At 41.8% G+C, this 22,725-nt stretch overlaps 1 protein-coding gene across 1 annotated transcript in view; it reads right to left on the bottom strand.

The window, feature by feature from the left end:
* Nucleotides 1-22,725, bottom strand: part of LOC149289956 (adhesion G protein-coupled receptor D1-like) — a gene marked incomplete at its 5' end in the record, with an annotated part of 168,721 nt that overhangs the window by 46,955 nt on the left and 99,041 nt on the right. The window contains 4 exons of the mRNA XM_089490047.1: nucleotides 1,339-1,405; nucleotides 13,074-13,227; nucleotides 14,518-14,629; nucleotides 21,984-22,087. Of these exons, the coding sequence (XP_089346173.1) occupies nucleotides 1,339-1,405; nucleotides 13,074-13,227; nucleotides 14,518-14,629; nucleotides 21,984-22,087 (437 nt within the window). The remainder of the gene's footprint in view (nucleotides 1-1,338; nucleotides 1,406-13,073; nucleotides 13,228-14,517; nucleotides 14,630-21,983; nucleotides 22,088-22,725) is intronic.

The following is a 22,725-nucleotide window of genomic DNA, read 5'->3' as shown; positions in this document are numbered from 1 at the left end:
GAAGTTTGCCTTTTGTCTGCAGAAACATTGATTCATGTTTTGCAGAAGCTAAATGATATTTCAAACAAGATGGAGAAATTCTAATAAGACTTTCACATGCAAAACCCTAATGGTGCACAGGCAGCTAAAAAGGCAGCTGATCACATGGAGGAAGATTGCTCAATTTCTTCTACCAAATGTAGCCAGATATAGCCGTGTTTACAGAAGAAGCAACTTCTCCTAGAAATTTACCACAAGGCACATAACTGGAATTCCCAGAAATCACTTACCAGATTCCTTTCTCAGCTACTGAACTGTCACATCAGAAAAATTTTAAAAGCCTACCACTATTTACCCAGCCTTAGAGCAACCAAACACATATTTATGACTTAATCAGGCATCTATTCCCAACAGACTAATTCATAAGAGTAAATTCCTTTGGCAAGCACATTATATCAAAACTATTAGAGTTTTTAAAGATTAAGTAATCTGTGACCTTATTACAAGAAATTCAATAAACATACATAAACCCGCAGCTATAAGCCATGACAATCTAGGCAGTACACCTGCCAACCACATTCATGAGGAATTTCAAGACATAAATCAAGAAATAATTAAACTGAGAGGATACTTGGACATACACTCCCAGAGACCAGTAAAAATCAAATAGTAACCGGGTTACTATTTTAGTCATTTTAGTTTAGTCATTACACAGTGTAACCACAGTCCCTTTCTAATGGCCATGTTGAGTGGGCTGACTCAAACTGAAGGCCAAAATGGCTAGAGATTCAAAAGTTAACCAACCCTGAGGTAGCTCTTTATCCATGTCCTACATCTACACACCTTCTTTAATCAATTTCTATGCCGCCTTTCTCCCAGAAAGGGACCCAAGGCAGCTCATAAATAAAAACTCTTAAAAAACTTATTACAATAAAACAATTAAACAGCTGTTTGAACTTGCACTGTAATCTTCCTAGGAGTCTTTTTTCAGGGTGCTAAGGACATCTTGACTCAGGATATGTTGGGACTGGAATCAAAAACCCTCACCCCCAGTGTGTGTCACTTTTCCATGTGATGATGCACCATAAGTTCTATCTGGAGTACTTCCTGGTAAAAAGGGATTCTGGGGTTCAAGTAAAACCCTGTCTTTCCAGGGTAGATACTGGCGTCTTCTCTTAAGGAAGCACTGAAGAGGTTTCCTCTGCAAACTGAGATGCTGCCTAGGCAACAACAATATTAATTGGTTTCAATTCCTTGCAGCTATCTACTGTCAAACACTAGCAGGCCCAATATTGGTGTTATTTGACTCTGCTCACTCTTCCATGGACCCAACCAGTCCTTCCTTGTTCCAGAACTTACTTGTTGTCCTTCCCATAGCTTTCCACAGCTGATGTTACTGAGACAATGCAGATCAACAGAGGGCAGCCTGAAAAATTCAAGAGATATATATTTCAACAACAATAGCAACTTAGCTATTATAAAATTATCATGCTTCCCTACCCCTTCCATCAACATGGGAAATGGAAGAGGGTGGGGACAGAATACATGCATATTCTATATGCCACAGGTACAAATGTGTATATTTGAAGAGGCCTTAGGTCAATATAGAATGTTAGGAAGTACATTTTACAGCAGATATGGGCAAAAGTATGTCCCATGGGTTCATTCACAGGAGTAATTGAATGTTTGGCAGCAAATGAAAAGCCACATGGGAGGATGAAGAAGGTTGACCTATATAGAAAACTTGTAAATAGGGATAGGTAACTTCCAAAGATCTGTGGTCCCACCACTCACACTTTTGGAAATGTGAGAAGTGTACTCTACCTCTCACATTTCCAAAAGGGTGGGTGGCGGGACCCCAGATCTTTGGAAGTTACCTATCCCTATTTACAAATTTTCTATATAGATCTATGTTTTGAGTGGTAATATGATTTACAAAAAAAATTGACATATTTCAGAGGAAATAGTTTTACATAGTTTACTTGCCATTTGGCATATGGTGCTACATATTCATTATCAGTCTTGGTAAAGGATAAACGAAGACCCTTGGAATGTGTCAAGGGTTCGGTTACAGAATGTGAAACTAGCAGAGATTATTGGCAGTGAAGAATGTCCAAATTCAGTGTTCAAGCATTGCTGTAAGAACTGAAAAGGTTACTGTTAATAAGTTTAGGAATTTAGGTTCCTTGAGTGTTTTTATGGGCCATTTTTTAAAATAACAATGCACATGAGAAAATACTTTTTCACTGTTCATATTCTACTTATGGTTGCTATCATTAATTTACTTAACCCCCCCCCCCCCCCACACACACACACAAATGACCTATTATTCATTCAAGTGCTGCAACAACAAGAAAATGAACCAATCCTGCCCTAATAATTATTTTTCTGCCAATCCTGCCCTAACAATTATTTTCTGCTCCATTTATTGTTGTTAATGAGTAAAGTTAAAGGATAAAATGACATTTCCCAAACTGTGAACTAAATTATTATATACATTATTATAGAATCCTGAAACCAAGAGCTGGAAGGAACTGCAAGTGCCACATAGTACAACGTGTGAATGGCCACCTACCTGCTGTTTAAAGAACTCACAAAGAGAACAGTCCACTGTCTTAAAATCACAGAATCATATAGCTGGAAGAGACCCAACGGACATTTAGTTCAACCCCTTGCCATGCAGTAACATGCAACCAAAGCACTCCTGGCAGATGGCCATCCAGCCTCTGTTTAAAAACCTCCAGAGACAGAGACTCCAGCAGTCTTTGAGGCAGCGTTTTCCACTGTTAGGCAACCCTTACTGTCAGGAAGTTCCTCCTAATATTGAGGTGGAATCTCTTTTCCTGTGGTTTGAATCCATTGTTCCATCTTCTAGTCTCTGGACCAGCAGAAAACAAGTTTGCACCATCCTCAATATGACATCCCTTCAAATATTTAAGCATGGCTATCACCTCTTAACCTTTTCTTCTCCATAAACATACCCAGCTCCCTAGGCTGCTCCTTATAGAGCATGGTTTCCAGATCTTTCACCATTTTGTCACCCTTCTCTGGACACGCTCCAGCTTCTCAACATCCTTCTTGAATTATGGTGTCCAGAACTGGACACAATATGCCAGGTAAGATATGCCCAAAGCAGAATAGAGTGGCACTATTACTTTCCTCAGTTAAGACATTATACTCCTATTGATGCAGCCTACTGTCATATTGGCAGTTCTGCTGCATGATAAGTCTAGCCCTAAGAAGTAGCCTGCCACCAACTGAAAATGGCTCAAATTCATTTTCCCAGCACAAGGTTGGGGAACCAAATCCTAAGACCCTATCAAATCGGGTTAAAAGAGTGGCTTACCTTTCCCAAATTCAGTGCTAACTTGGGAGGCAGCCGGTTGCTATCACACATAAATCGCTGCCAAATCACCCGGGTCTGCTCCAGATGCAGCCTGAGTTGTCTAAGCCACTTCTGAGGCCATTTTTAGAAGTTGGAAGCTTCCATTTTTGAAAATTTGGAGAAAGAATACAATAAAATTCTATTTCACATGACTTCAATACCTAGAATAACCTTTGGATGACAAAATTATACAATATAACAGAGATGGATAAATTAACCCAGTTGATAAAATATAACTCTTTGCAAAGGTTTAAGAAGAATGGAAAGTAGTAATCAGTTTTTTAAAGGAGCAATGGGGGGGATGTGTTAGGAAGGATCAAATTAGGGAAATTTTAATTAGCTCAAATATTGCAGAGAGGTGGCCCTAACAACACCATGTGCCAGAATCGTGTCCCAGTAGTGTATAGCAGAGGTTGCCAGCAAGCCCAATGAGAAAGAGACGTTGATACCAATTAGGTTGGTTTTTTTTTTAAACAGAAGCTGGCTGCCCATCTGTCGGGGGTATTTTCATTGTGTGTTCCTGCATGGCACCTTGTGGTGTCTTCCAACTCTACAATTCTATGATTCTATGAAGTCACCTCTGCAGATGTTGGACTGCAGCTCTTAGCATTTCTGGCCTGCGGACAATGCTTGTTTTTGATATAGCTGTGAGCACGTCACCTTCTCAAGATCACCCAGTAGGTTTACATGGCAGCCTTCTATTTTCCCATCCCTGGCAGCCAAATTCAAACGGGGTCCTCCGTGTCAGAGCCCCCATCCATTTGATCAACAACTACATCTATTCTCCTGTCATTCTCCTCATCCAGTTCAGCCACATCTGCATCTATTCTCCTGTCATTCTCCTCATCCAGTTCAGCCACATCTGCATCTATCCTCCTGTCATTCTCCTCATCCATTTCAGCCACATCTCCATCTATCCTCCTGTCATTCTCCTCATCCATTTCAGCCACATCTACATCTATCTTCCTGTCATTCTCCTCGTCCATTTCAGCCACATCTACATCTATCCCCCTGTCATTCTCCTCATCCATTTCAACCACATCTACATCTATCCTCTGTTATACGCAGGCACGCTATACGTGGCTTTGAGCATATGGTCAAAGCCGCATGGGGCCAATGGACTGTGCTCCCATGGCATGCGCCCCGCACGCACTGCTGTGCCACCACAGGCATGAGCCCTATTCATTTGAATGGAGTTTGAGCATCCATGTTTTTTCTCGTACGCGGAGGGGTCTGGAACAAATCCCCTGCGTAAGACAAGGGTGGACAGTACATCTATTCTCCTGTCATTCTCCTCATCTCTTTCAGCCACATCTACATCTGTTCTCCATGTCAGAGCCCCCATACATTTATTATTATTATTATTATTATTATTATTATTATTATTATTATTATTATTATTATCCACTGCAAAATAATCAGTGTAGAAGCTGCAGGTTTACTTGTAAGTAAATCCTTTGGATCTGAAGGAGACCCATTTTGGAGGATTGCAGAAATGATCCGGTTTCCCTTATTCTCCATGCTCCCTAAAATACCACCTCCCTGAATCCAATCTACTCTCCTTCCCTTTGTAAGAGTTACCTTCTCTTAGGCTGCATCCACACTGGGGAGATAATCCAGTTTAACTCCACTTTAACTGTCCTGGCTCAATGCTATGGAATTCTGGGAACTGTAGTGTCCAGAGACATTGAGCCTTCTCTGCCAGAGAGCTCTGGTGCCTCAGGAAACTTATTATTATTATTATTATTATTATTATTATTATTATTATTATTTCAAAAATAAATTATTATTATTAATAATAATATTTTAAAAACTTTTTTTGTTTTTAAAATTATAATTATTATAATTATTCTCCATGCTCACTAAAGTACAACCTCCCCAAATCCAATCCAGTCCCCTTCCCTTTGTAACAGTTGCTTTCTCTTAGGGGCCATTCAGACTACCTTTTACCCTGGATCAGGAACTGAATTATGCACGTGAAGTTCATATTTGCCCCGAATCTCCCACAAGCGAATCCAAGGCTTCTACAACCATTTCAGGGCAAATGCCCCTTAGTGCAGGTCATTTGGAATCAGGGTAAAAGCAGTATCTTTTGGGGGGGGGGGGGAAACGGGTTCGGCGAATATGAACTTGATCATGATTGGGGCAAGTTCAGGTGAGGGATTTAGGTCAAAGGGAGGGCAGTGGGCAGAACATTCCCTCCCCTTCATCAGGGAGAAGGAGGATGAGGAGGAAGGAGCCAGAGGAAGGATGCAAAAAAGGGCAATCGGGGGATGACGGGGAATGCAAAGAGAAGTCAGAGGGAGGGCAGAGGGTGGAACTGGAGAAAGGGTGGCAAGAGTGACGGAAGAGGAGGAGGAGGATGAAGGAGCTAGGGGGGAAGAAGGGGGCCATGCAGGGCAATCTGTAATGGAGCAGGAGCAAGAGGAGAAGGAAGGAGTCAAAGGGTGCCAAGAGAATCGGTTAAGGAAGGAGGAGGAGGAGGAGGAATGAGTCTGGGGGGAAGAAGGGGGTCATGGAGGGCAATCTGTAACGGAGCAGGAGGAGGAGAAAGAAGGAGCCAAAGGTTGCCAAGAGAAGCGGTGATGGAGGAGGAACAGGAGGAGGAGGATGAAGGAGACGGGGGAAGAAAGGGGCCATGGAGGGCAATCTGGGTAATGGAGCAGGAGGAAAAGGAAGGAGCAGGACGAAGGGTCAAGTTCAGGGGAGGGAATTAGGTCAGAGGGAAGGCACAGAACAGAACAAGCTTCCCTCTCGCACCAGGCAGCTTTTTCTCTCTCTCTTTTTATTTTTTTAAATTATTTTTGACAGACTATGTGCATGTTTTTTGCTGCAGAGATAGAGATATAGATAGAACGTGGCTGCCTGCCTGTTCACTTTCCCTTTCATTTCCTTGCTTCCAGCAGCAGGGCACTTAGCAGAAGGCTTTTTTCCTTTGCGAATGCTACAATGCGAATGTTACAAATGTTTCTCTTTCCAATTTTGCAAACTGATACAGAATGCTTTTGCTACTGTCTGTAAGGAATTCAGGGGAAGCTGAGGGAAAGCAAAGAATGCATGGCATCCTTTTCTGGTTATTATTATTATTATTATTATTATTATTATTATTACATGGGCATGAGGCACTCTGGGGTGACAAGGAGGGAGGATGCAGGATGCAGAGATGGCATTAGCTTGCATTTTGGGGTAAAAAATGGGGCCAAGGGAAGATCCATAACCTGCAGTGACCCAAATACCCACAACACACACACACACACACACACAGAGGAGGTTTTTAAATTTGACAAAATATGTGCATACTGGTGCCTGGTGTTTTTTTTAAAAGGAGGGGGAATGCACACTTCCGATTGCCAAATGGGTACAGGAAATGTCACCTATGACAAAAGCGGAACTGAATTTGATTGACAGCAAAGGTGCCTTCATTTTAAACCAATTTCTCTGCAGGAGCAAGAGGGCATTCAGGGTTAAAATACCCTGATTGAGGTAGTGGGCACTTGCTTCCAGTGGGATTCGGGGGGGGGGGGGTAGGGACCGAAACTTCCCAGTTCCTTCCAGTGCAAAAAGGTCAGTATGAATGGGGCCTTAGGTTGCATCCGCACTTGGGAAATAATCTGGTTTGACTCCACTTTCACTGACCTGGCTCAGTGCTATGGAATTCTGGGAGTTGGAGTTTGTTTTGGAGTCCTTGGTTCGAGGCTTGGAATTCTGGGAACTGGAGTTTGTTGTTCCCCCAGCCTCCACTGGCCCCTTCTGTTGCTCCCATATCTCCCCCCAGCCTCCTGTTTCATTCCCTCCATCCCTGTCATCAACCCTTCCGAGCAATGGAAGCAATTGGGGCAAAATTGCAGCACAGCATCATGGGAAATTTGCCTCTTTGGAGGTTTAGGGGGGTGTACCAGGACGGAAGCAAAGTTGTATTCCACACCAGACCAATTTGGAGTGAAATCGAAGTGAGCTTGAATGCAAATTCTGTGAATTCACTTTTTACCAAATTCACCAAAATGAGGAGTCACTTTGGATTCACTGCGGAAGTGTCACGGAAAGAGCTCCCATAGAAAGCAATCACATGTGATAATACATCACATTATCACGTGAATTTGCATCATTGGACCCACAGTCACGTCGGATCTGAGTTGCAAAAAGCTGCAAAAACCTCTGTGTGATAAACACCACAGATTCTGGAGAACATAGAGGGAAATAGAAAGGGAGGAAGACTGCACCCCAGATGGATACACACAATCAGAGAGGCCTCGGTCCTGAGACTATAGGGCCTGAGCAGAGAGGTAGAGGATAGGGGGGTTAGAGATGTCTCATTCAAGGTCACCATGAATCGAGATTGACTCGAAAGCAGCTAACAACAACAACAGTTGATGAGTTGAGAGAGGGGAGCAATGAAAGAAGAATGTAAAGAATGTCCATAGTCCATCTTTTCTTGTAACTCACTAGCAGATGACACCAAATTAGGAGAAGTAGCTAACACCCCAGAGGACACAAAATTCAAAATGACTTGAATAAACTGGAAATCTGGGTCAAAGCTAACAAAATGATATTCAACACAGAAAAATGTAAGGTACTGCACTTAGGGCAGAAAAACGAAATGCATTGATATAGGATGAGGGACACCTGGCTTAAGGAGACTACATGTGAAAGGGATCTAGGAGTCCAAGTAGACTACAATTTGAACATGAGTCAACAGTGCAATGCGGCAGCTAACAAGGCCAATGCAATTTTAGGCTGCATCAATAAAAGTATCGTGTCTACATCAAGGGAAGTAATAGTGCCACTCTATTCTGCTCTGGTCAGGCCCCAGCTGGAATACTGTGTCCAGTTCTGGGCACCAGAATTTAAAAAGGCTGTTGAAAAACTGGAGTGTGTCCAAAGGAGGGCCACCAAAATGGTGTAGGGTCTAGAAACCATGCCTTATGAGGAACAAGTTAGGAAGCTGGGGATGTTTAGCCTGGAGAAGAGAAGGTTAAGAGGTGATATGATAGCCCTGTTTAAATATTTGAAGGGATGTCATATTGCGGAGGGAGCTAACTTGTTTTCTGCTGCTCCAGAGACTAGGACCCGGAGCAATGGATGCAAGCTACAGGAAAAGAGATTCCACCTCAACATTAGGAGCAACTTCCTGACAGTAAGGGCTGTTCGACAGTGGAACAAACTCCCTTGGAGTGTAGTGGAGTCTCCTTCCTTAGAGGTCTTTAAGCAGAGGCTGGATGGACATCTGTTGGGGATGCTTTGATTTGGATTTCATGCATGGCAGGAGGCTGGACTGGATGGTCCTGGTGGTCTTTTCCAACTCTACAATTCTATAATTCTACTATTCTAGGATGCTTGCTGTAAAATAATACTAATACTAATACTACTACTACTAATAATAATAATATTTCTTCTTACCCACCTCTCCCCATGAATTGAGGCAGGGAGCAACAACAATTAACAGACACACCACATCAGTTAAAACACATCAGTTAAAATACACATCGATTTAAAAGGACATGCACACAATTTAAAAGGACAAGACATACACATATTAAAACTATCCACTTTCAAAATTCATCATTTAAGATTCACAATTTAAAAATCATCTGAGTAAGCCTCCCAGAAGAGACTGGCCTTTAAGGTGTTTTGAATTCAAATAGCATATTCAGCTGTGGAATCTCTTCCGGCAGGTCACTTCACAGTCTAAGGGTGGCTGAAGAAAAGGCCCTCTGGCTGACAGTTGCCAACCCGGTTCTGGCTGACTGGGGCTAAATGTCTGTCAGAGGACCTGAGCATACAGGATGGATTATATGGAAGAAGGCCATCTTATAGGTAACCTGGACCCAAATCATGTAGAGCTTTATAGGTAATAACCAACAGTGTGTACCTTGCCCTGAAACTAACTGGAAGCCAGTGGTGTGATTTTAATATTGGTATAATGTCATCACTCATGGATGTCCCAGTAATCAATCTGGGTGCCATATTTGGAACTAGCTAAAGTTTCCTAACTTGGTACAGAGGTAGCCCAATGTACAGCGGGTTCTGTACAATGTACAGAATGGAATAAAAGGGAACTTGCAGCCTCCAAAACAGCAACATACACAACCTTTTAAAAACATCATAATGAATAACATTCACCTGCACATTCTCCAGAGAGCAAAGCCTATATTTTAAATATTCTCATGAAATGGCAGTACAGCAAAGTAACTGCTGTAACTGCTTTTTGATTCTGCTTCTGAATGAGAAGTATGGTCCATGTTTCAAAATATTTTCAAAAGTATTCCTATTAATATAGTCTGTTCTAAGATTACTTTGCTCATCCTTCTTTTTGGTCACTCCTTTCTATTCACTCCCTTTTTCTCATTGGAAAACTTTGACAAGTATTATTTCTGGGTATTCAGAACAATAAGTATCAAAGCAGCTTTGAAACAGAAGCAAATGAGGCTAGAAGCAAATGTGTGTATGGTTTCGGTTTTGATAACTGCTTCGGTGATATTCAGGAGAAACTAGAAAAGCCTTTTTAAAAATGAGACGAAGGGAAGAGAGGACTCAATGACCTTGTGATAAATTGTAGTCCTTCCATTTATTACAGCCTTCTCTCTGGATAACAAAAGAGTAAATGTGGGAGGAGGCATTATGGTGTAATGCGACGAGCCATTGAGGAGAAGGGAGAACCTTTTTGATGCTTCTGAGAGAAGCACGAGAAAGCTTCAGCCTGTCTGCTTGGTCTCTGGCCTAATAGACCATGAGGGGCTTCTAACCAGAAGAAGTATAAATCACATCTGATGTAGGAGTAAGTATAGGAACATGAATTGATCAATGGAATCAAGTTTTAGATTTATTTTCCTGGTTTGGCTAAATTAACCGAATTAACTTGTTTCTGTAACTTATATTTTCTGTCCACACCTGGTGGCCAGTTGATCTTTCATGAAGTTATATCCTTTTTCTATAAAATCCCTTTACTTAGAATAAAGCTTTTCTTTAATGCAGTCTGCCTCTCTCTGCACTCATTTTTCACATGCCTTGGCTTGGCCAGTTATTATTACAGTCGCCCCTCCAAGTCTGCAGACTTGAAATCTGTGGATGAGAAAATCCATGGAGAGGCGACTGCCATTGACCTTAATGGGGTGCACGCCTGCGGTGCACACCCTGCATGCACGTGCCCCATTCAAGCCTATGGGGCTTGAATACACGTGAGATTTGGAACTCGTGGTTGGGGGGTGGTCTGAAACAGATCCCCTATGGGCAACTGTATTATTACTTGCTTACTTGCTAATTTGCTTACTTGCTGTTCACCGCTATGATCTTTGGAATAGCAGTATATAAATAAAACAAATTATTATTATTTTATTTTCCTATATCCCACTTTTCTCCTAATATAGGGACTCAGGGGCTGCCGCCCCTTTTCTAACCAGATCAGGGCTGAGGCAACCGCACGCTTCAGCCCCCATCTGGCCTTTCCATGGCGCAAAAAGGAGCCACAAAAAGCAGCTCCTTTTTGCACCGCGGAATGGGTGCCATACGTGCTAGCACCATGGCTTTTCACTGCTCCTTTGGCACAGCGTGAGTATACCCTGCACCAAGGGAGCACTGTGACACCTCCCACCATGCAGTGGGGTGCATGGCATCACGCCAGCATGGGGGAGGATTTGGGGTGTGCGGTCACCACACCCCCACTCCACCCCGATGCTGCCCTTTATCACTGGCCTTTACAGCCTCTGTGTTCTCCCTACATTTGCAAGGGAGGTGCAAGTGGAATTCCCTAGCAATGTCCCAATGGGGGGATAAGTTAATCATTGGATGGTGGCAGCAAGACTTTAGGTAACAGGAAAAGAGGGGAATCCACAGAGAAACCCTCACAAACCTATAATGTGGACGAGCCATAACTGGATTGCCTAACATTTCATCTTTACTGAAATGGAGCCCAGAAGTTGGAGAGCTTCCAGTTATCTGAAACAGGTATTGTATGTTTCTCCCCTGTGAGACAAACAGCTGTGGAGGGTAAGGGAGATAAGATCAGGTTTAATAGACAGTGGGGAAGCATGAACCTCTCTGTTACTACCCTGGCTCTGATCAAATTCATAACCAGAGCTTGAAAGGTTACTTTTTAAAAATAATTAAATTACAACAATAGTCTTAAGGCCACTACCTCAATAGTTACCATTATACTAGCCATCTCCAAAAGTAACTTTTCCCTCTGTCTCAAAAATAACTAAAATCGTAGCTTTGGGGTTTGTAAAATTAAAATGCTACAAGCTTCTGGCACATAGTACAAAATTCCGTCTTCTCTCATCCATCTCCTTGTCACTTCAACCCCAGAGAGGAAAAAAAAATTCATCCTGGAAAAGAAAGTGTGACAAGGCACACTGAGTTATCTCATCAACCACCATGAGATTTCTGGAATTTGCAGACCGCTTTGTGAAAAGTTTGTTTGGGGGGAAAAATTGCACACAGTGTATTTTATTAAAAATACTATTCTCTGTGCAAGAATATTTACCCATAAAACAGGAGTTTTGCACCAACTTTTGGGCAGAAAAAATGTAAAAAACAAAAGAAAAAGCACAAAGAATATTGTAATCTTTTGATTAAGTATAAAATAATAAAAAAAATTACATAAACAAAGATTTAGACTGTGAAGTCGAAGGCTTTCATGGCCGGCATCCATAATTTTTTGTGGGTTTTTCGGGCTATGTGGCCATGTTCTAGAAAAGTTTATTTGTGACATTTCACTCTCTTCCATGCCAGCATTCTCTGAAGATGCCAGCCACAGATGCTGGCAAAATGTCAGGAATAAACTTTTCTAGAACATGGCCACATAACCCAAAAAACCCTCCAAAACCTAAAGATTTAGACTCTTACCCAACACCTACAACATAGTGCAAATCACATGAACCATATAATATTCCTCTTCCGCAGTTTAGATAAGTTAGGGAACTACTCCCATAACTATAAAAATGACTTAAAATTTATGCTTTCATCGCAGAAAAACTGACTTTAATTGCTTGCTCAATTACAGTTATTCGTAATTTACTTTAAGGAGAAAGAAACCAATTAAAAGTAGTTATTTGTGACCATTGACTTCCAAATGCCATGAAGAGCTTCACACAATACCACTTCCATGATAAAAGGAAACTTTGGTTGATCTGACTACTGGTCTCCCATTAAGTCCATAGATGGTCCAAAATTTCAGCTGCTTTTCACAACATGCCAGGCATATAATTTTCCTAAGAGAGGAAAGAAGCAGGGTGAGGGGGATACCACTGTCCCTTAGCTAACCTAGGGCCCGAACAGACAGGCCAAAATAAAGCTGCTTCGGGTCACTTTGGAAGTATGATGTTTAAATTATGCATGTGTCCCAAAAGGCTGGAAGCCGTGCCAAGCCACGCTCCAATCCTAAGGACTGGAGTGTGGCTTTGGTGCAGCTTCTGGCCTCTTAAGATGCGTTTGTCATTTAAACAGCATACCTCCAAAGTGACCCGAAGCAGTATTACTTTGGCCTGTCTGTTCAGGCCCTCATTCTGTTAGATTTCCACAAGAAGGAATATAGTTCATGACAAAGGCAGCACACTTAATCAAATCAACTCCCTTTGTACATTTTGAGATTATATATCTTAATCCTGTTTCTTAATCCTTTCTTGAACACTTTCATACTAGCTCTCGGAAAGCCATTTTATCTGCTTTAAAATTAGAGTTTAGTGCTGAACAAGACAAAAAAAAAACCACTTACCCCATCCAATGCCATAATAGTACAAATGCTTGCTTTCTTCAGATCCAAATACTTTGATTACCATACTATAGAGATGAAAGCCTTCCACCAGCATCCAAGCAAATGCACTCAGGAAGAAGAAGTGGAGGAGAATAGCCAGGATTTTACAGGGCACCTACAAAGTAGACAGGAAAAGAGATTCCACCTCAACATTAGGAAGAACGTCCTGACAGTAAGAGCTGTTTGAATGCACTGCCTCAAAGAGTGGTGGCGTCTCCCTCTTTAGAGGTTTTTAAACAGAGGTTGGATGGCCATCTGTTTGACTGAGAGTTCCTGCATGGCAGGGGGTTGGAGTGGATGGCCCTTGTGGTCTCTTCCAACTGTATGATTCTATGATTCTAGACAAAGTAACAAAATGAATATCAAAATCCACAACAGGCTGAAATCTCAAAAGCATACATGTTTTACAATAGATAAACATTTTTATAATGATTGTAGTAAATGCCTCCTACTATATCACATATGTTTTTTCAAACATCTCTATAACACCATATCAGATCACCCAAATATCTTCATGTTTGTGTGATTGTGTTTTTAGTCTTCATATTCAGATGTTGTGACTGAAGCAGAACTTGGAAAAGCCACTAAAGTAGCTGCCATGCTGGCTGATGGTTTTTGGAAGCTGTGATCCAATAATAATGTTCCTAATTTCTGGTTTAAAATCCTTGCCGTAAGCTATGGTTTCATGGTTGACTTGAACTTTGTAGTAGGTCTGAGCTGAAAAACAGTTGGCAGGAGGCTACCAAGTAAGGATGTGACACTCATTTGTTGCAGTTCGCTAAACATACGAATGTATAATTTTGTATGTATTAACAGAAATTTGCCACATGAAATTTGCCATGATAAAGCAGCTCATGGCATTCTTCAGCATTGGCAACACTAGCTAAGGGCTGCCGGAACTTGCAGTCCAACAATAGCTGGAGGGTCATATGTTACAATAAAGTAACACAGTATTGTTACACCCGTTTCTTGGCAGTCTGTCCTGCGCCATTGTTTGGATATTATTAGTTTTAAACATTGTGATCTTTTAATTCTTTTAATTTTATTGTTTTGTTTTAAATAATTTAGTTTTATTGTTGTGAACTGCCTTCGGTCCTACACTGGATGAAAGGCAGCATATAAATGCAATGAATAAATAACTAAATAAAAACAAAATTATTTCTAGTTTCAGGCATACTACAACACATTATATTGAGGTCTGAAAAGGCTTGTTGCAGGAAAAGATCCCACTGTAGAATCATTTATTACACTTGATTATATATATATATATATACAGATTTGTCTATAAAGAAAAATTTCTCCACCTTCTTTTTGTTTTTTCTTCTTCTTGTTTTCCTCAAATATTGAGATTAATATTACAGGAATAACACTATCTTGCCAGATGCTACCCTTTTTTCAAACTTACCGTGCCAGGATTAAACTGGAAACTTATAAGAAGCAAAATCTGAGCCACCAATATAGCGAAGGACAAATTGGCATGAATGTGGTAGCGCTGGTTACGAATGGTACTAACTGACCTGTGGAAAGAAATTTGGTTAGTACTATCAGGAGGAATGATACATTCACAATTACTCCTCATGGGAGTCAGTTTCTTACATTTACTCTTCATTTTCGATTATGATAGAGTTGATTAGAGTTTCCAATGCACACTGACTCAAAATAATTAGCTTGTAAATTAAGACTTCAGTCCTATGCACGTTTACTTCTATACAATTATGCATGGGATTGGCATCTGGGTAACATCTACATGGTTAGGGCGAATTTCCTCTAACAAAGTAAATCATGCTAGCTTGGTATGACTAAAATATAAAAGTCATTCAATACACAAAGGCAGAAAGTGAAGGCACAAAATGGAAGAGGCTGGTCATCATTATGTGTCACTCAAAGGACAGTATAAACTAGATTGTAGACCACAATTAACATTATTTTTTCACCAATGGCTATGCTTGCTAGAGCTTTCTGTGGAAAACGACCAGGTGCAAATTTTGTGCAGAATAAATTCCAGATTGTGAAAGGGCTGCAAAAACTGCATGGTTTTTGAAGTCTTTCTCACAGGAGGAACAAAATTGCTACAATTACTTGCTGCTTCCTTTGAGAAGAAACTGAGGGGGGATACAGACAGGCGGCTCCATGCCACCTGTCTTTGCCCCTCGTCAGTGCTGTGCGAGCTGCACGGCGTGGCACCGATGCGCTCCCTAAAAAGGAGCTGCTCTTTTTAAAGGCGTCATAATGGCACTCACATGCCATGACAATGCTGCTTCCAGTGAGCACCATTTAGGTGCTTGGATGCCCATGAGTCATTGTCATGCACCCTGTGTGGATGGGGGTGTGGCAAGATGATGCACGGGTGACGAAAGTAGGACTGGGCGTGTATGGATGCCCAGCCCTACGGAGCCCTAAAAGCGCCAGTCTGTACCAGTCTGGCTTTAGGGAGGGATACGGAGTGGAGACGGCCATGGTCGCCTTGGTCGATGATCTCCGTCTGGGCATCGACAGGGGAAGTATGACCCTGTTGGTACTCCTAGACAGCTCACTGGCTTTCCATACCATAGGTGGTGGTATCCTTCTGGAATGCCTGAGGGAGTTAGGCATCAGGGGCACTGCACTCCAGTGCCTCTGTTCCTATCTCTCGGGCAGATTCCAGATGGTGAGGCTGGGGACAGTTGCTCTTCCAAGAGAGAACTGACATCTGGCCTCCCTCAAGGCACCATTCTGTCCCTCATGCTGGGGGATGAAGTTCTCAATTTGGGAGTACTTCTGGATCCGTCTCTACAGTTGTCATCTCAAGTAGATGCGACGGCCAGAAGTGCTTGGTACCAACTTTGGTTGATACGCCAACTGTGTCTCTTCCTAGACTGAAAGGACCTAGAGGCGGTAGTACATGCTCTGGTAACCTCTCATCTTGATTTCTGTAATGCGCTCTACATGGGGCTACCCTTGTACCAAATTTGGAAGCTTCAGTTAGTGCAAAATATGGCAGCCAGATTGGTCACCGGTTCTTCAAGGTTTGACTATATAACACCAATCTTAAAAGATCTTCATTGGCTCCCAATCTGCTTCCGGGCACAATACAAGGTGTTGGTTATCACCTTTAAAGCCCTACATGGCTTGGGCCCGAGTTATTTATGGGACTGCATCTCCCTATACAATCCACCCTGCACTCTTAGAACAACAGGGAAGAACCTGTTGGAAGTAACTACAACTAAATATGCTTCAACGTCCCAAAGAGCCTTCACGGTAGCTGCTCCAAGATTGTGGAACAGCCTCCCGGAAGAGATCTGTCTTACTGCCTCCTTGGAAACCTTCAGGAGGGCAGTTAAGACAGTGCTCTTCCAGTGAGCATACCCACCTGACTTTATGTAAGACACAGTTCCACCTCCTGAATAGGATGAGTACTTCCTTACCCCTTATTCCAACGTCGCTTTGTGATATTTAGTTTGTAATTGCTAGTTGTTGGTAGTCTACTGCTTTTATTGAATTGGTGTGTTTTATTCTGGATTGTATTTTAAACTGTTGTGATCCCACCTCGATCCAACTAGGAGAGGCAGGAAAATATACATACATTTTATTATTATTATTATTATTATTATTATTAGTGAAAAATTACACAACTTGTTGAAATACTGCCCCCACATAATAATTACAAAAGACAAGTAGTACTGGAGTGATGACAGCTGTAAATTCATCAACTGAACATTAAACTTACAAAAATTTAAAATGCAGCCTTCTAGAAGGTAGCTAGGGGGAAATGTTCTAAGGGAACCAACTGATTGTCTGTTGCTGTCAGACAAAGCATAACATAAAGATCAGGCATCTGACCCGAAAATACCTCCAGTCTGGACTGTGATTTCTCCAACACATGTCCTAATAAGCCTGGCTCTCTATCAACAAGGTCAGAAAATCATTTTTAATGAGGATGGTGCCATGTCAAATCAAATATGACTTAACATTCCTGATGTTATTCTTCTTAATATCAGCTATCCCTTGATGTCTGTTAAGTCTTTTGATGGACACTGAGCACCCACAGGCATCACAATTGTCTCTGGTGTTCAGTGAAATTAAAAATGCAAGGTGTGCCCTGTCTTAAAACAGCTAGCCTTTTTTCCGTTTATTGGCTGGCTGTTTAAGAAAACCAACTTAGTCTTCACTCAAAAAGTAAATACAATGTTTAGAAATACCAGTGAACTGCCTACTCTGAAACCTTTGTACACACAATTCTGTCGAGATTCTTTCTAGTACGGTATTTTACCATTGTGCCAGTCATGCACCAGCAAAAGATATATATGACTGCATCTCATTAGCTCTTTTCCTGCAAGATGTGCATGAACAATGGGGAAAAATACACTTCCAAATGAATTCAAGCACTGGATACAATAGTACAATATGCATGCTTGAACTGAAGAATCAAAAATTCCAGTATTCTCTGAAGATGCCAGCCACAGATGCTGGTGAAGCATCAGGAAGAAACTCTTCTAGTACATGGCCACATAGCCCGAAAAACCCACAAAAACTATGGATGCTGACCATGAAAGCCTTCGACCTCACATTAAAACTATCCTTATTATCTTAGAATTCAGGATCAACAAATCAAAGGGGCCATTCAGACTACCTTTTGAACCAATTGTTACCCAGATTAGAAGTCGGAAGTTCCCATTTGCACCAGTTTAAACACATCAGAATTAGGGTCTTTCACACTCGATCCAGGGCAAACCCCCTTGGAGCGGTTTTTCCAAAAGTGGATTATTTCCCATGTCTTTTAGGAAAACCCATTTCTTCCCTGCTGCCAGCAAATGTGAACTTGGCCCTGGTCATGATTGGGTCAAGTTCAGGGGAGGGATTTAGGGCAGAGGGAGGGCAGAGGCCAGAACATGCCTCCCTTCTTGCAGGCAGCTCCCCCCCCCCCTTTGTAATTTTATTTTTGACAGATTATGTGAATGCTTGTTCTACAGGTTGATATACATTGATAGAATGTATATGCTTGTGCTACATTTCCCTTTCGTTTGCTTGCTGCCGGCATGGCACCTCACTTTGCAAGTGGCCTTTTTTTGGGGGGAAATTTGTGTGTGTGTAACAGAATATGCGAATGCTTGTGTTTCCTTTTAAATTTGGCAAATTGATACAATGTGTGAATGCTTTTGCTACATATGTGTATGTGAATGTAAGGCATTCTGGGGTGGCAATCGGAGGGAAAGCAAGGAAAGAGGATGCAGAGATGGCATTCTGAGGTGAAGTATCATTATTATTATTATTGTGACAGATTATATGCATGCTTTGGGCTGGAAGGGAAGGGAAGAGGATGGCATGGGGGAGGGAGGCAAGGGCTTCGGAGTTGGCATTGGGCTTCGAGGGAAGGGAAGGGAAGGGAAGGGAAGGGAAGGGAAGGGAAGGGAAGGGAAGGGAAGAGGTTCCAAAGAGGAGGAAATGCTGGGCTGGAAGCGAAGGGGAAGCTAGAGGCTGGCACTCAGAGGGAAGGCTGTGGAAACCCATGACTTTAGGGGAGTCACACTCTCTCAGTCTCAGGGGAAAGGCAATGGCAAATCTTCTCGGAACCAATCTTGCCAAGAAAACCCCAAGATGGGGTCATTTTAGGGTTGCCATAATCTGTAAGGACCCAGATACACACAAGACACACACACACACCTGGAGGTTTTTAAATTTGACAAGTTGACAGAATATGAACACACTGCCACCAGTTTTTTTTAAAAAAGGAGGGGGGAAAGCACCCATTCGGTTGACCAATGGTTGTAGGATATGTCACCTTTGACGAAAGTGGAAGTGAATTTGATTGACAACAAAGGAGGCTCCATTTTAAAGCGGTACAGCAAATGTGAACTTCAGAGGGGCAAATTGCATCGATCGAGGTAAAGGGTAGTACTAACTTCTTTCTGAGCAGATTCAGTATGGGGGCAACCGGATCTGCCCAATTCTATCCAGGGCAAATGAGTGAGTGGGAATGGGGCCAAAGTGACAGAACAATAAAAGCAGATTGAAGCAATTTGACCAGGCTGCAGGTGCTGGAGGAGGGCCATGGGATACACCTTGAACTTTTTTTCCCCTGAGCATTTGAACATTCCACCATCATGGAAAACAGAAGTTTAAGTGCCACACAGCTTGTCTCTCACTCTCTGAGCAACCCTGTAGCCCTCAAGTGTTGCAAAGCATACCATCTCACTGTCAGTGCTGAAGTAATATTCAACTGCCAACCCAGACAGTTTCAGAACATACATGGAATGAAGGTGTGCACCATTATGTCCTCTGTCTCAGGCAGGAAAATGCTTTGGTTCAGCCCAGATAGTGAAATCATGGTGGTTTCCTATGGGATTACATGCAAATAATTTGATTACTGCATGCAGCATTTTTGGTTATAAAGACCCCTGATAGATCTTGAAGGAGAGAGCAAAGTAGAGAACAGATGGAGATTTGTTAGCTGTGAGCTGGGTTTGAGGGGTCATCCTTTACATTTTCACTTTTAAAAATGTGATTGTTGGGGGCTTTTGATTTTTTTCGGGTGTGCATTCTTTCTGAGCACATGATCTGTAGAGACAGGACTTCTGCTGAGCCCCTGACCGGCTTGGGGAGGAGTACAAACAACCAACTCTCTATATACCTGCTGCTCCATCCTTCAAATTCAATCTTGGAGGGGCAGCAGCACATGCCTTGCAGCACACACAATCAATTCACTCTATTCTGCTATAGTCAGGCCCCACCTGGAATACTGTGTCCAGATCTGGGCACCACAATTCAAAAAGGATGTTGAGAAACTGCAGTGTGTCCAAAGGAGGGTGACTAAAATGGTGAAGGGTCTGGAAACCATGCCCTATGAGAAACGCCTTAGGGAGCTGGGTATGTTTAGTCTGGAGAAGAGAAAGTTAAGAGGTGATATGATAGCCCTGTTTAAATGTTTGAAGGGATGTAATAATAATAATAATAATAATAATAATAATAATAATAATAATTTATTTATAGCCCACCTCTCCCCAGAGGATCAGGCCAGGTTACAATTACAAAAACATAGTAAAATAATGAATGTCATATTGAGGAGGGAGCAAGCTTGTTTTCTGCTGCTCCAGAGGACAGGACCTGGAACAATGGATGCAAGCTCCAGGAAAAGAGATTCCATCTCAACATTAGGAGGAACTTCCTGACAGTAAGGGCTGTTCAACAGTGGAACACACTCCTTCCTCGGAGTGTAGTGGAGTCTCCTTCCTTGGAGGTTTTTAAACAGAGGCTGGATGGCCTTCTGTCAAGGGGGATGCTTTGATTGAGAGTTCCTGCATGACAGAATGGGGTTGGACTGGACGGCCTTTGTGGTCTCTTCCAGCTTTCTGATTCTATCATTCTAATGAGAAAGGCTAACAGGCATTTGCATGGGTATTTTGTGGGAGAAAATTGAGGGGGAGGACTAGAGTTCTGTTTTTAGTCCCTTCTCTAAGACAGCTGAATATGGATGGTGAGGGACCTGCTGGAGTCAGTTGGTTGCCAGTTCGTTTCTGGGCACAATTCAAAGTGCTGGTTATGACCTATAAAGCCCTCTATGGCTATCTGACAGACTGTATCTTCCTCTATGAATCATCCTGGACTCTAAGATCTTCAGGGGAGACGCTTCTCTCAGTCCCACCCTGATCACAAGCACAGTTGGTGGGGACTTGAGAGAGGGCCTTCTCTGTGGCTGCCCCTAGACTGTGGAACTCCTTTCCTAGGGAGAAAAGAATGGCCCGTTCCTTGCTGTCCTTCCACCAGCTGGTTAAAATTTTCTTATGCGGGCAAGCTTTTAAAACAGAATGGCTTTTTAAATTAAAAATAATTTTTTTTAACATTATTGAAAACAAATCCAACATTTATAATGGTACAATACTCAAAATACTCATCCTCTTCTAAAACAGAATGTTTTTAAAGGGCTGGCTTGGCGTGTTGTATCATTTTAAGTGTTTTAAACAGTTTTATCTTTTAAACTGTATTTTTATTCTGTTAATAAGCAATCTATTTTAATATTGTAACAATACAATTCTGATTTAATGTATCACACTGCTATGTGTTTAATTGTATTGTTCTTTCGATGCTGTGAGCCACTCTGGGTCCCAGTTCTGGGAAAAGAACAGGATATAAATAAAGAATATCATCATCATCATCATCATCACCACCACATCCCTAAGCTTCAGCAGGGGGCAGGGTGTTATTGCACTATAGTCCTGTTTGTGGACATCCCTCCTGCATCTGATTGGCCACAGTGGCAACACAATGCTTGACTAGATGAACCTTTGGTCTGCTCCAGCACTATTGTGATCTTTTTATGTATAAAAATCAATATCTTTGTTCAGAGTCTCTTAGGAGCATTGAAGTCTACCCTGTGGCCCTTCTCTTGCCTTCAGCAGGACCAACTGACCTACATACCTATCCTTTTTTGACTTCTGGAACAAGCATAACCTGCATTCCTTTAATTAATAATAAGGTATCTCTAACATACACTTCAAAATCACACAACCAGGTCTCATCCTTTCACATTTAAAGTCCTCATTGACAAAGAAGGAAGCTGCTAAAACCACTGAAGAACAACTTGGAAGGAAATAATTTGTTATTTAAAGAGCTTCCTACTTGCAAAAAAAAATTAAAGTAATTTAGACCAAAGTTAGCCAAGTGTTGCAAATATATATGCAGATTCTAATTAAGAAAGTTTAAGGCGCTAATAGCCTTTTATGAAACTGTCAACACTTGAGGGCATCCTGTCATAGGATTGAAATGGAATGTGAATCTAGTGTGTGCGTATGTGTGTGAGAGAGAAAGAGAGAAGGGGGAGAGATGGAGGGAGAGAATGACTATCCATATTTTCAGGGTGATATTGACTGAAGAGGCAGAAAAAGTAAAAATACTCACGACAGAACAGCAAACGTGACCAGTGTGATAGTCAGACAGAAGATGGACAGGGAGCAGCCAATGTAACTGATGGAAGACAACGCCACCCGGTGCCCGGTTGGTAACTGTGCACACACAGAGAAAAAACACATGCTCAACAGATTTTGTATTATGTCAGTCAGCCAATATATTAACAGCTTTAGCAAAAAGTAAAGTCATAACAACATTAACATATGTGGGAAAGAAAAACTATTTAACAACTCATCCACCTCAACCAATGTGTCAAATAGCTTCTAGCTTATGTTATTCTTAGGTTCTAATGAAACAAGCTAGTAGCTGTGAAAGTTTTTGCAAAGAAGAAAACACTTAGAGACAGCTGATTCTGATAAGAAGTCAAAGGAGTTTATCAGACGGGAGGAATTTCTCTTAAATTCGAATGAAAAGAAAGTGAGGCCAAAACGCATTCACTTAAAGTTGCTAGTTTCACGCAATTATGTGAATACACACTGCATTTAAACTGACTCCCCATTGTCCGAAAATAGCATGCCATTGCCTGAATTTGCATGTGGCAGTCTATCATGTAATAACGTGAAACCACATGATTGCATTTGGACTGACTCCCCATTGCCCGAATTTGTGTGTAGTGGGTTATCACACAATAACGTTAAACCCCATGATTGCATTCAGATTGCCATCAGATTACACTTCCAATTCCCCTTGTCTGATAAACTCCAAAGAAGCTTTCTGGAAGAGATCCATCTTG

This window comes from Sceloporus occidentalis, unplaced genomic scaffold (assembly GCF_023333645.1).
Source record: "Sceloporus occidentalis isolate IW3139 unplaced genomic scaffold, rSceOcc1.0.p SCAF_41, whole genome shotgun sequence".
Taxonomy (NCBI): domain Eukaryota; kingdom Metazoa; phylum Chordata; class Lepidosauria; order Squamata; family Phrynosomatidae; genus Sceloporus; species Sceloporus occidentalis.
Note: the sequence above shows the minus strand (reverse complement) of the source record. Positions and strands in the feature narration are given on the sequence as shown.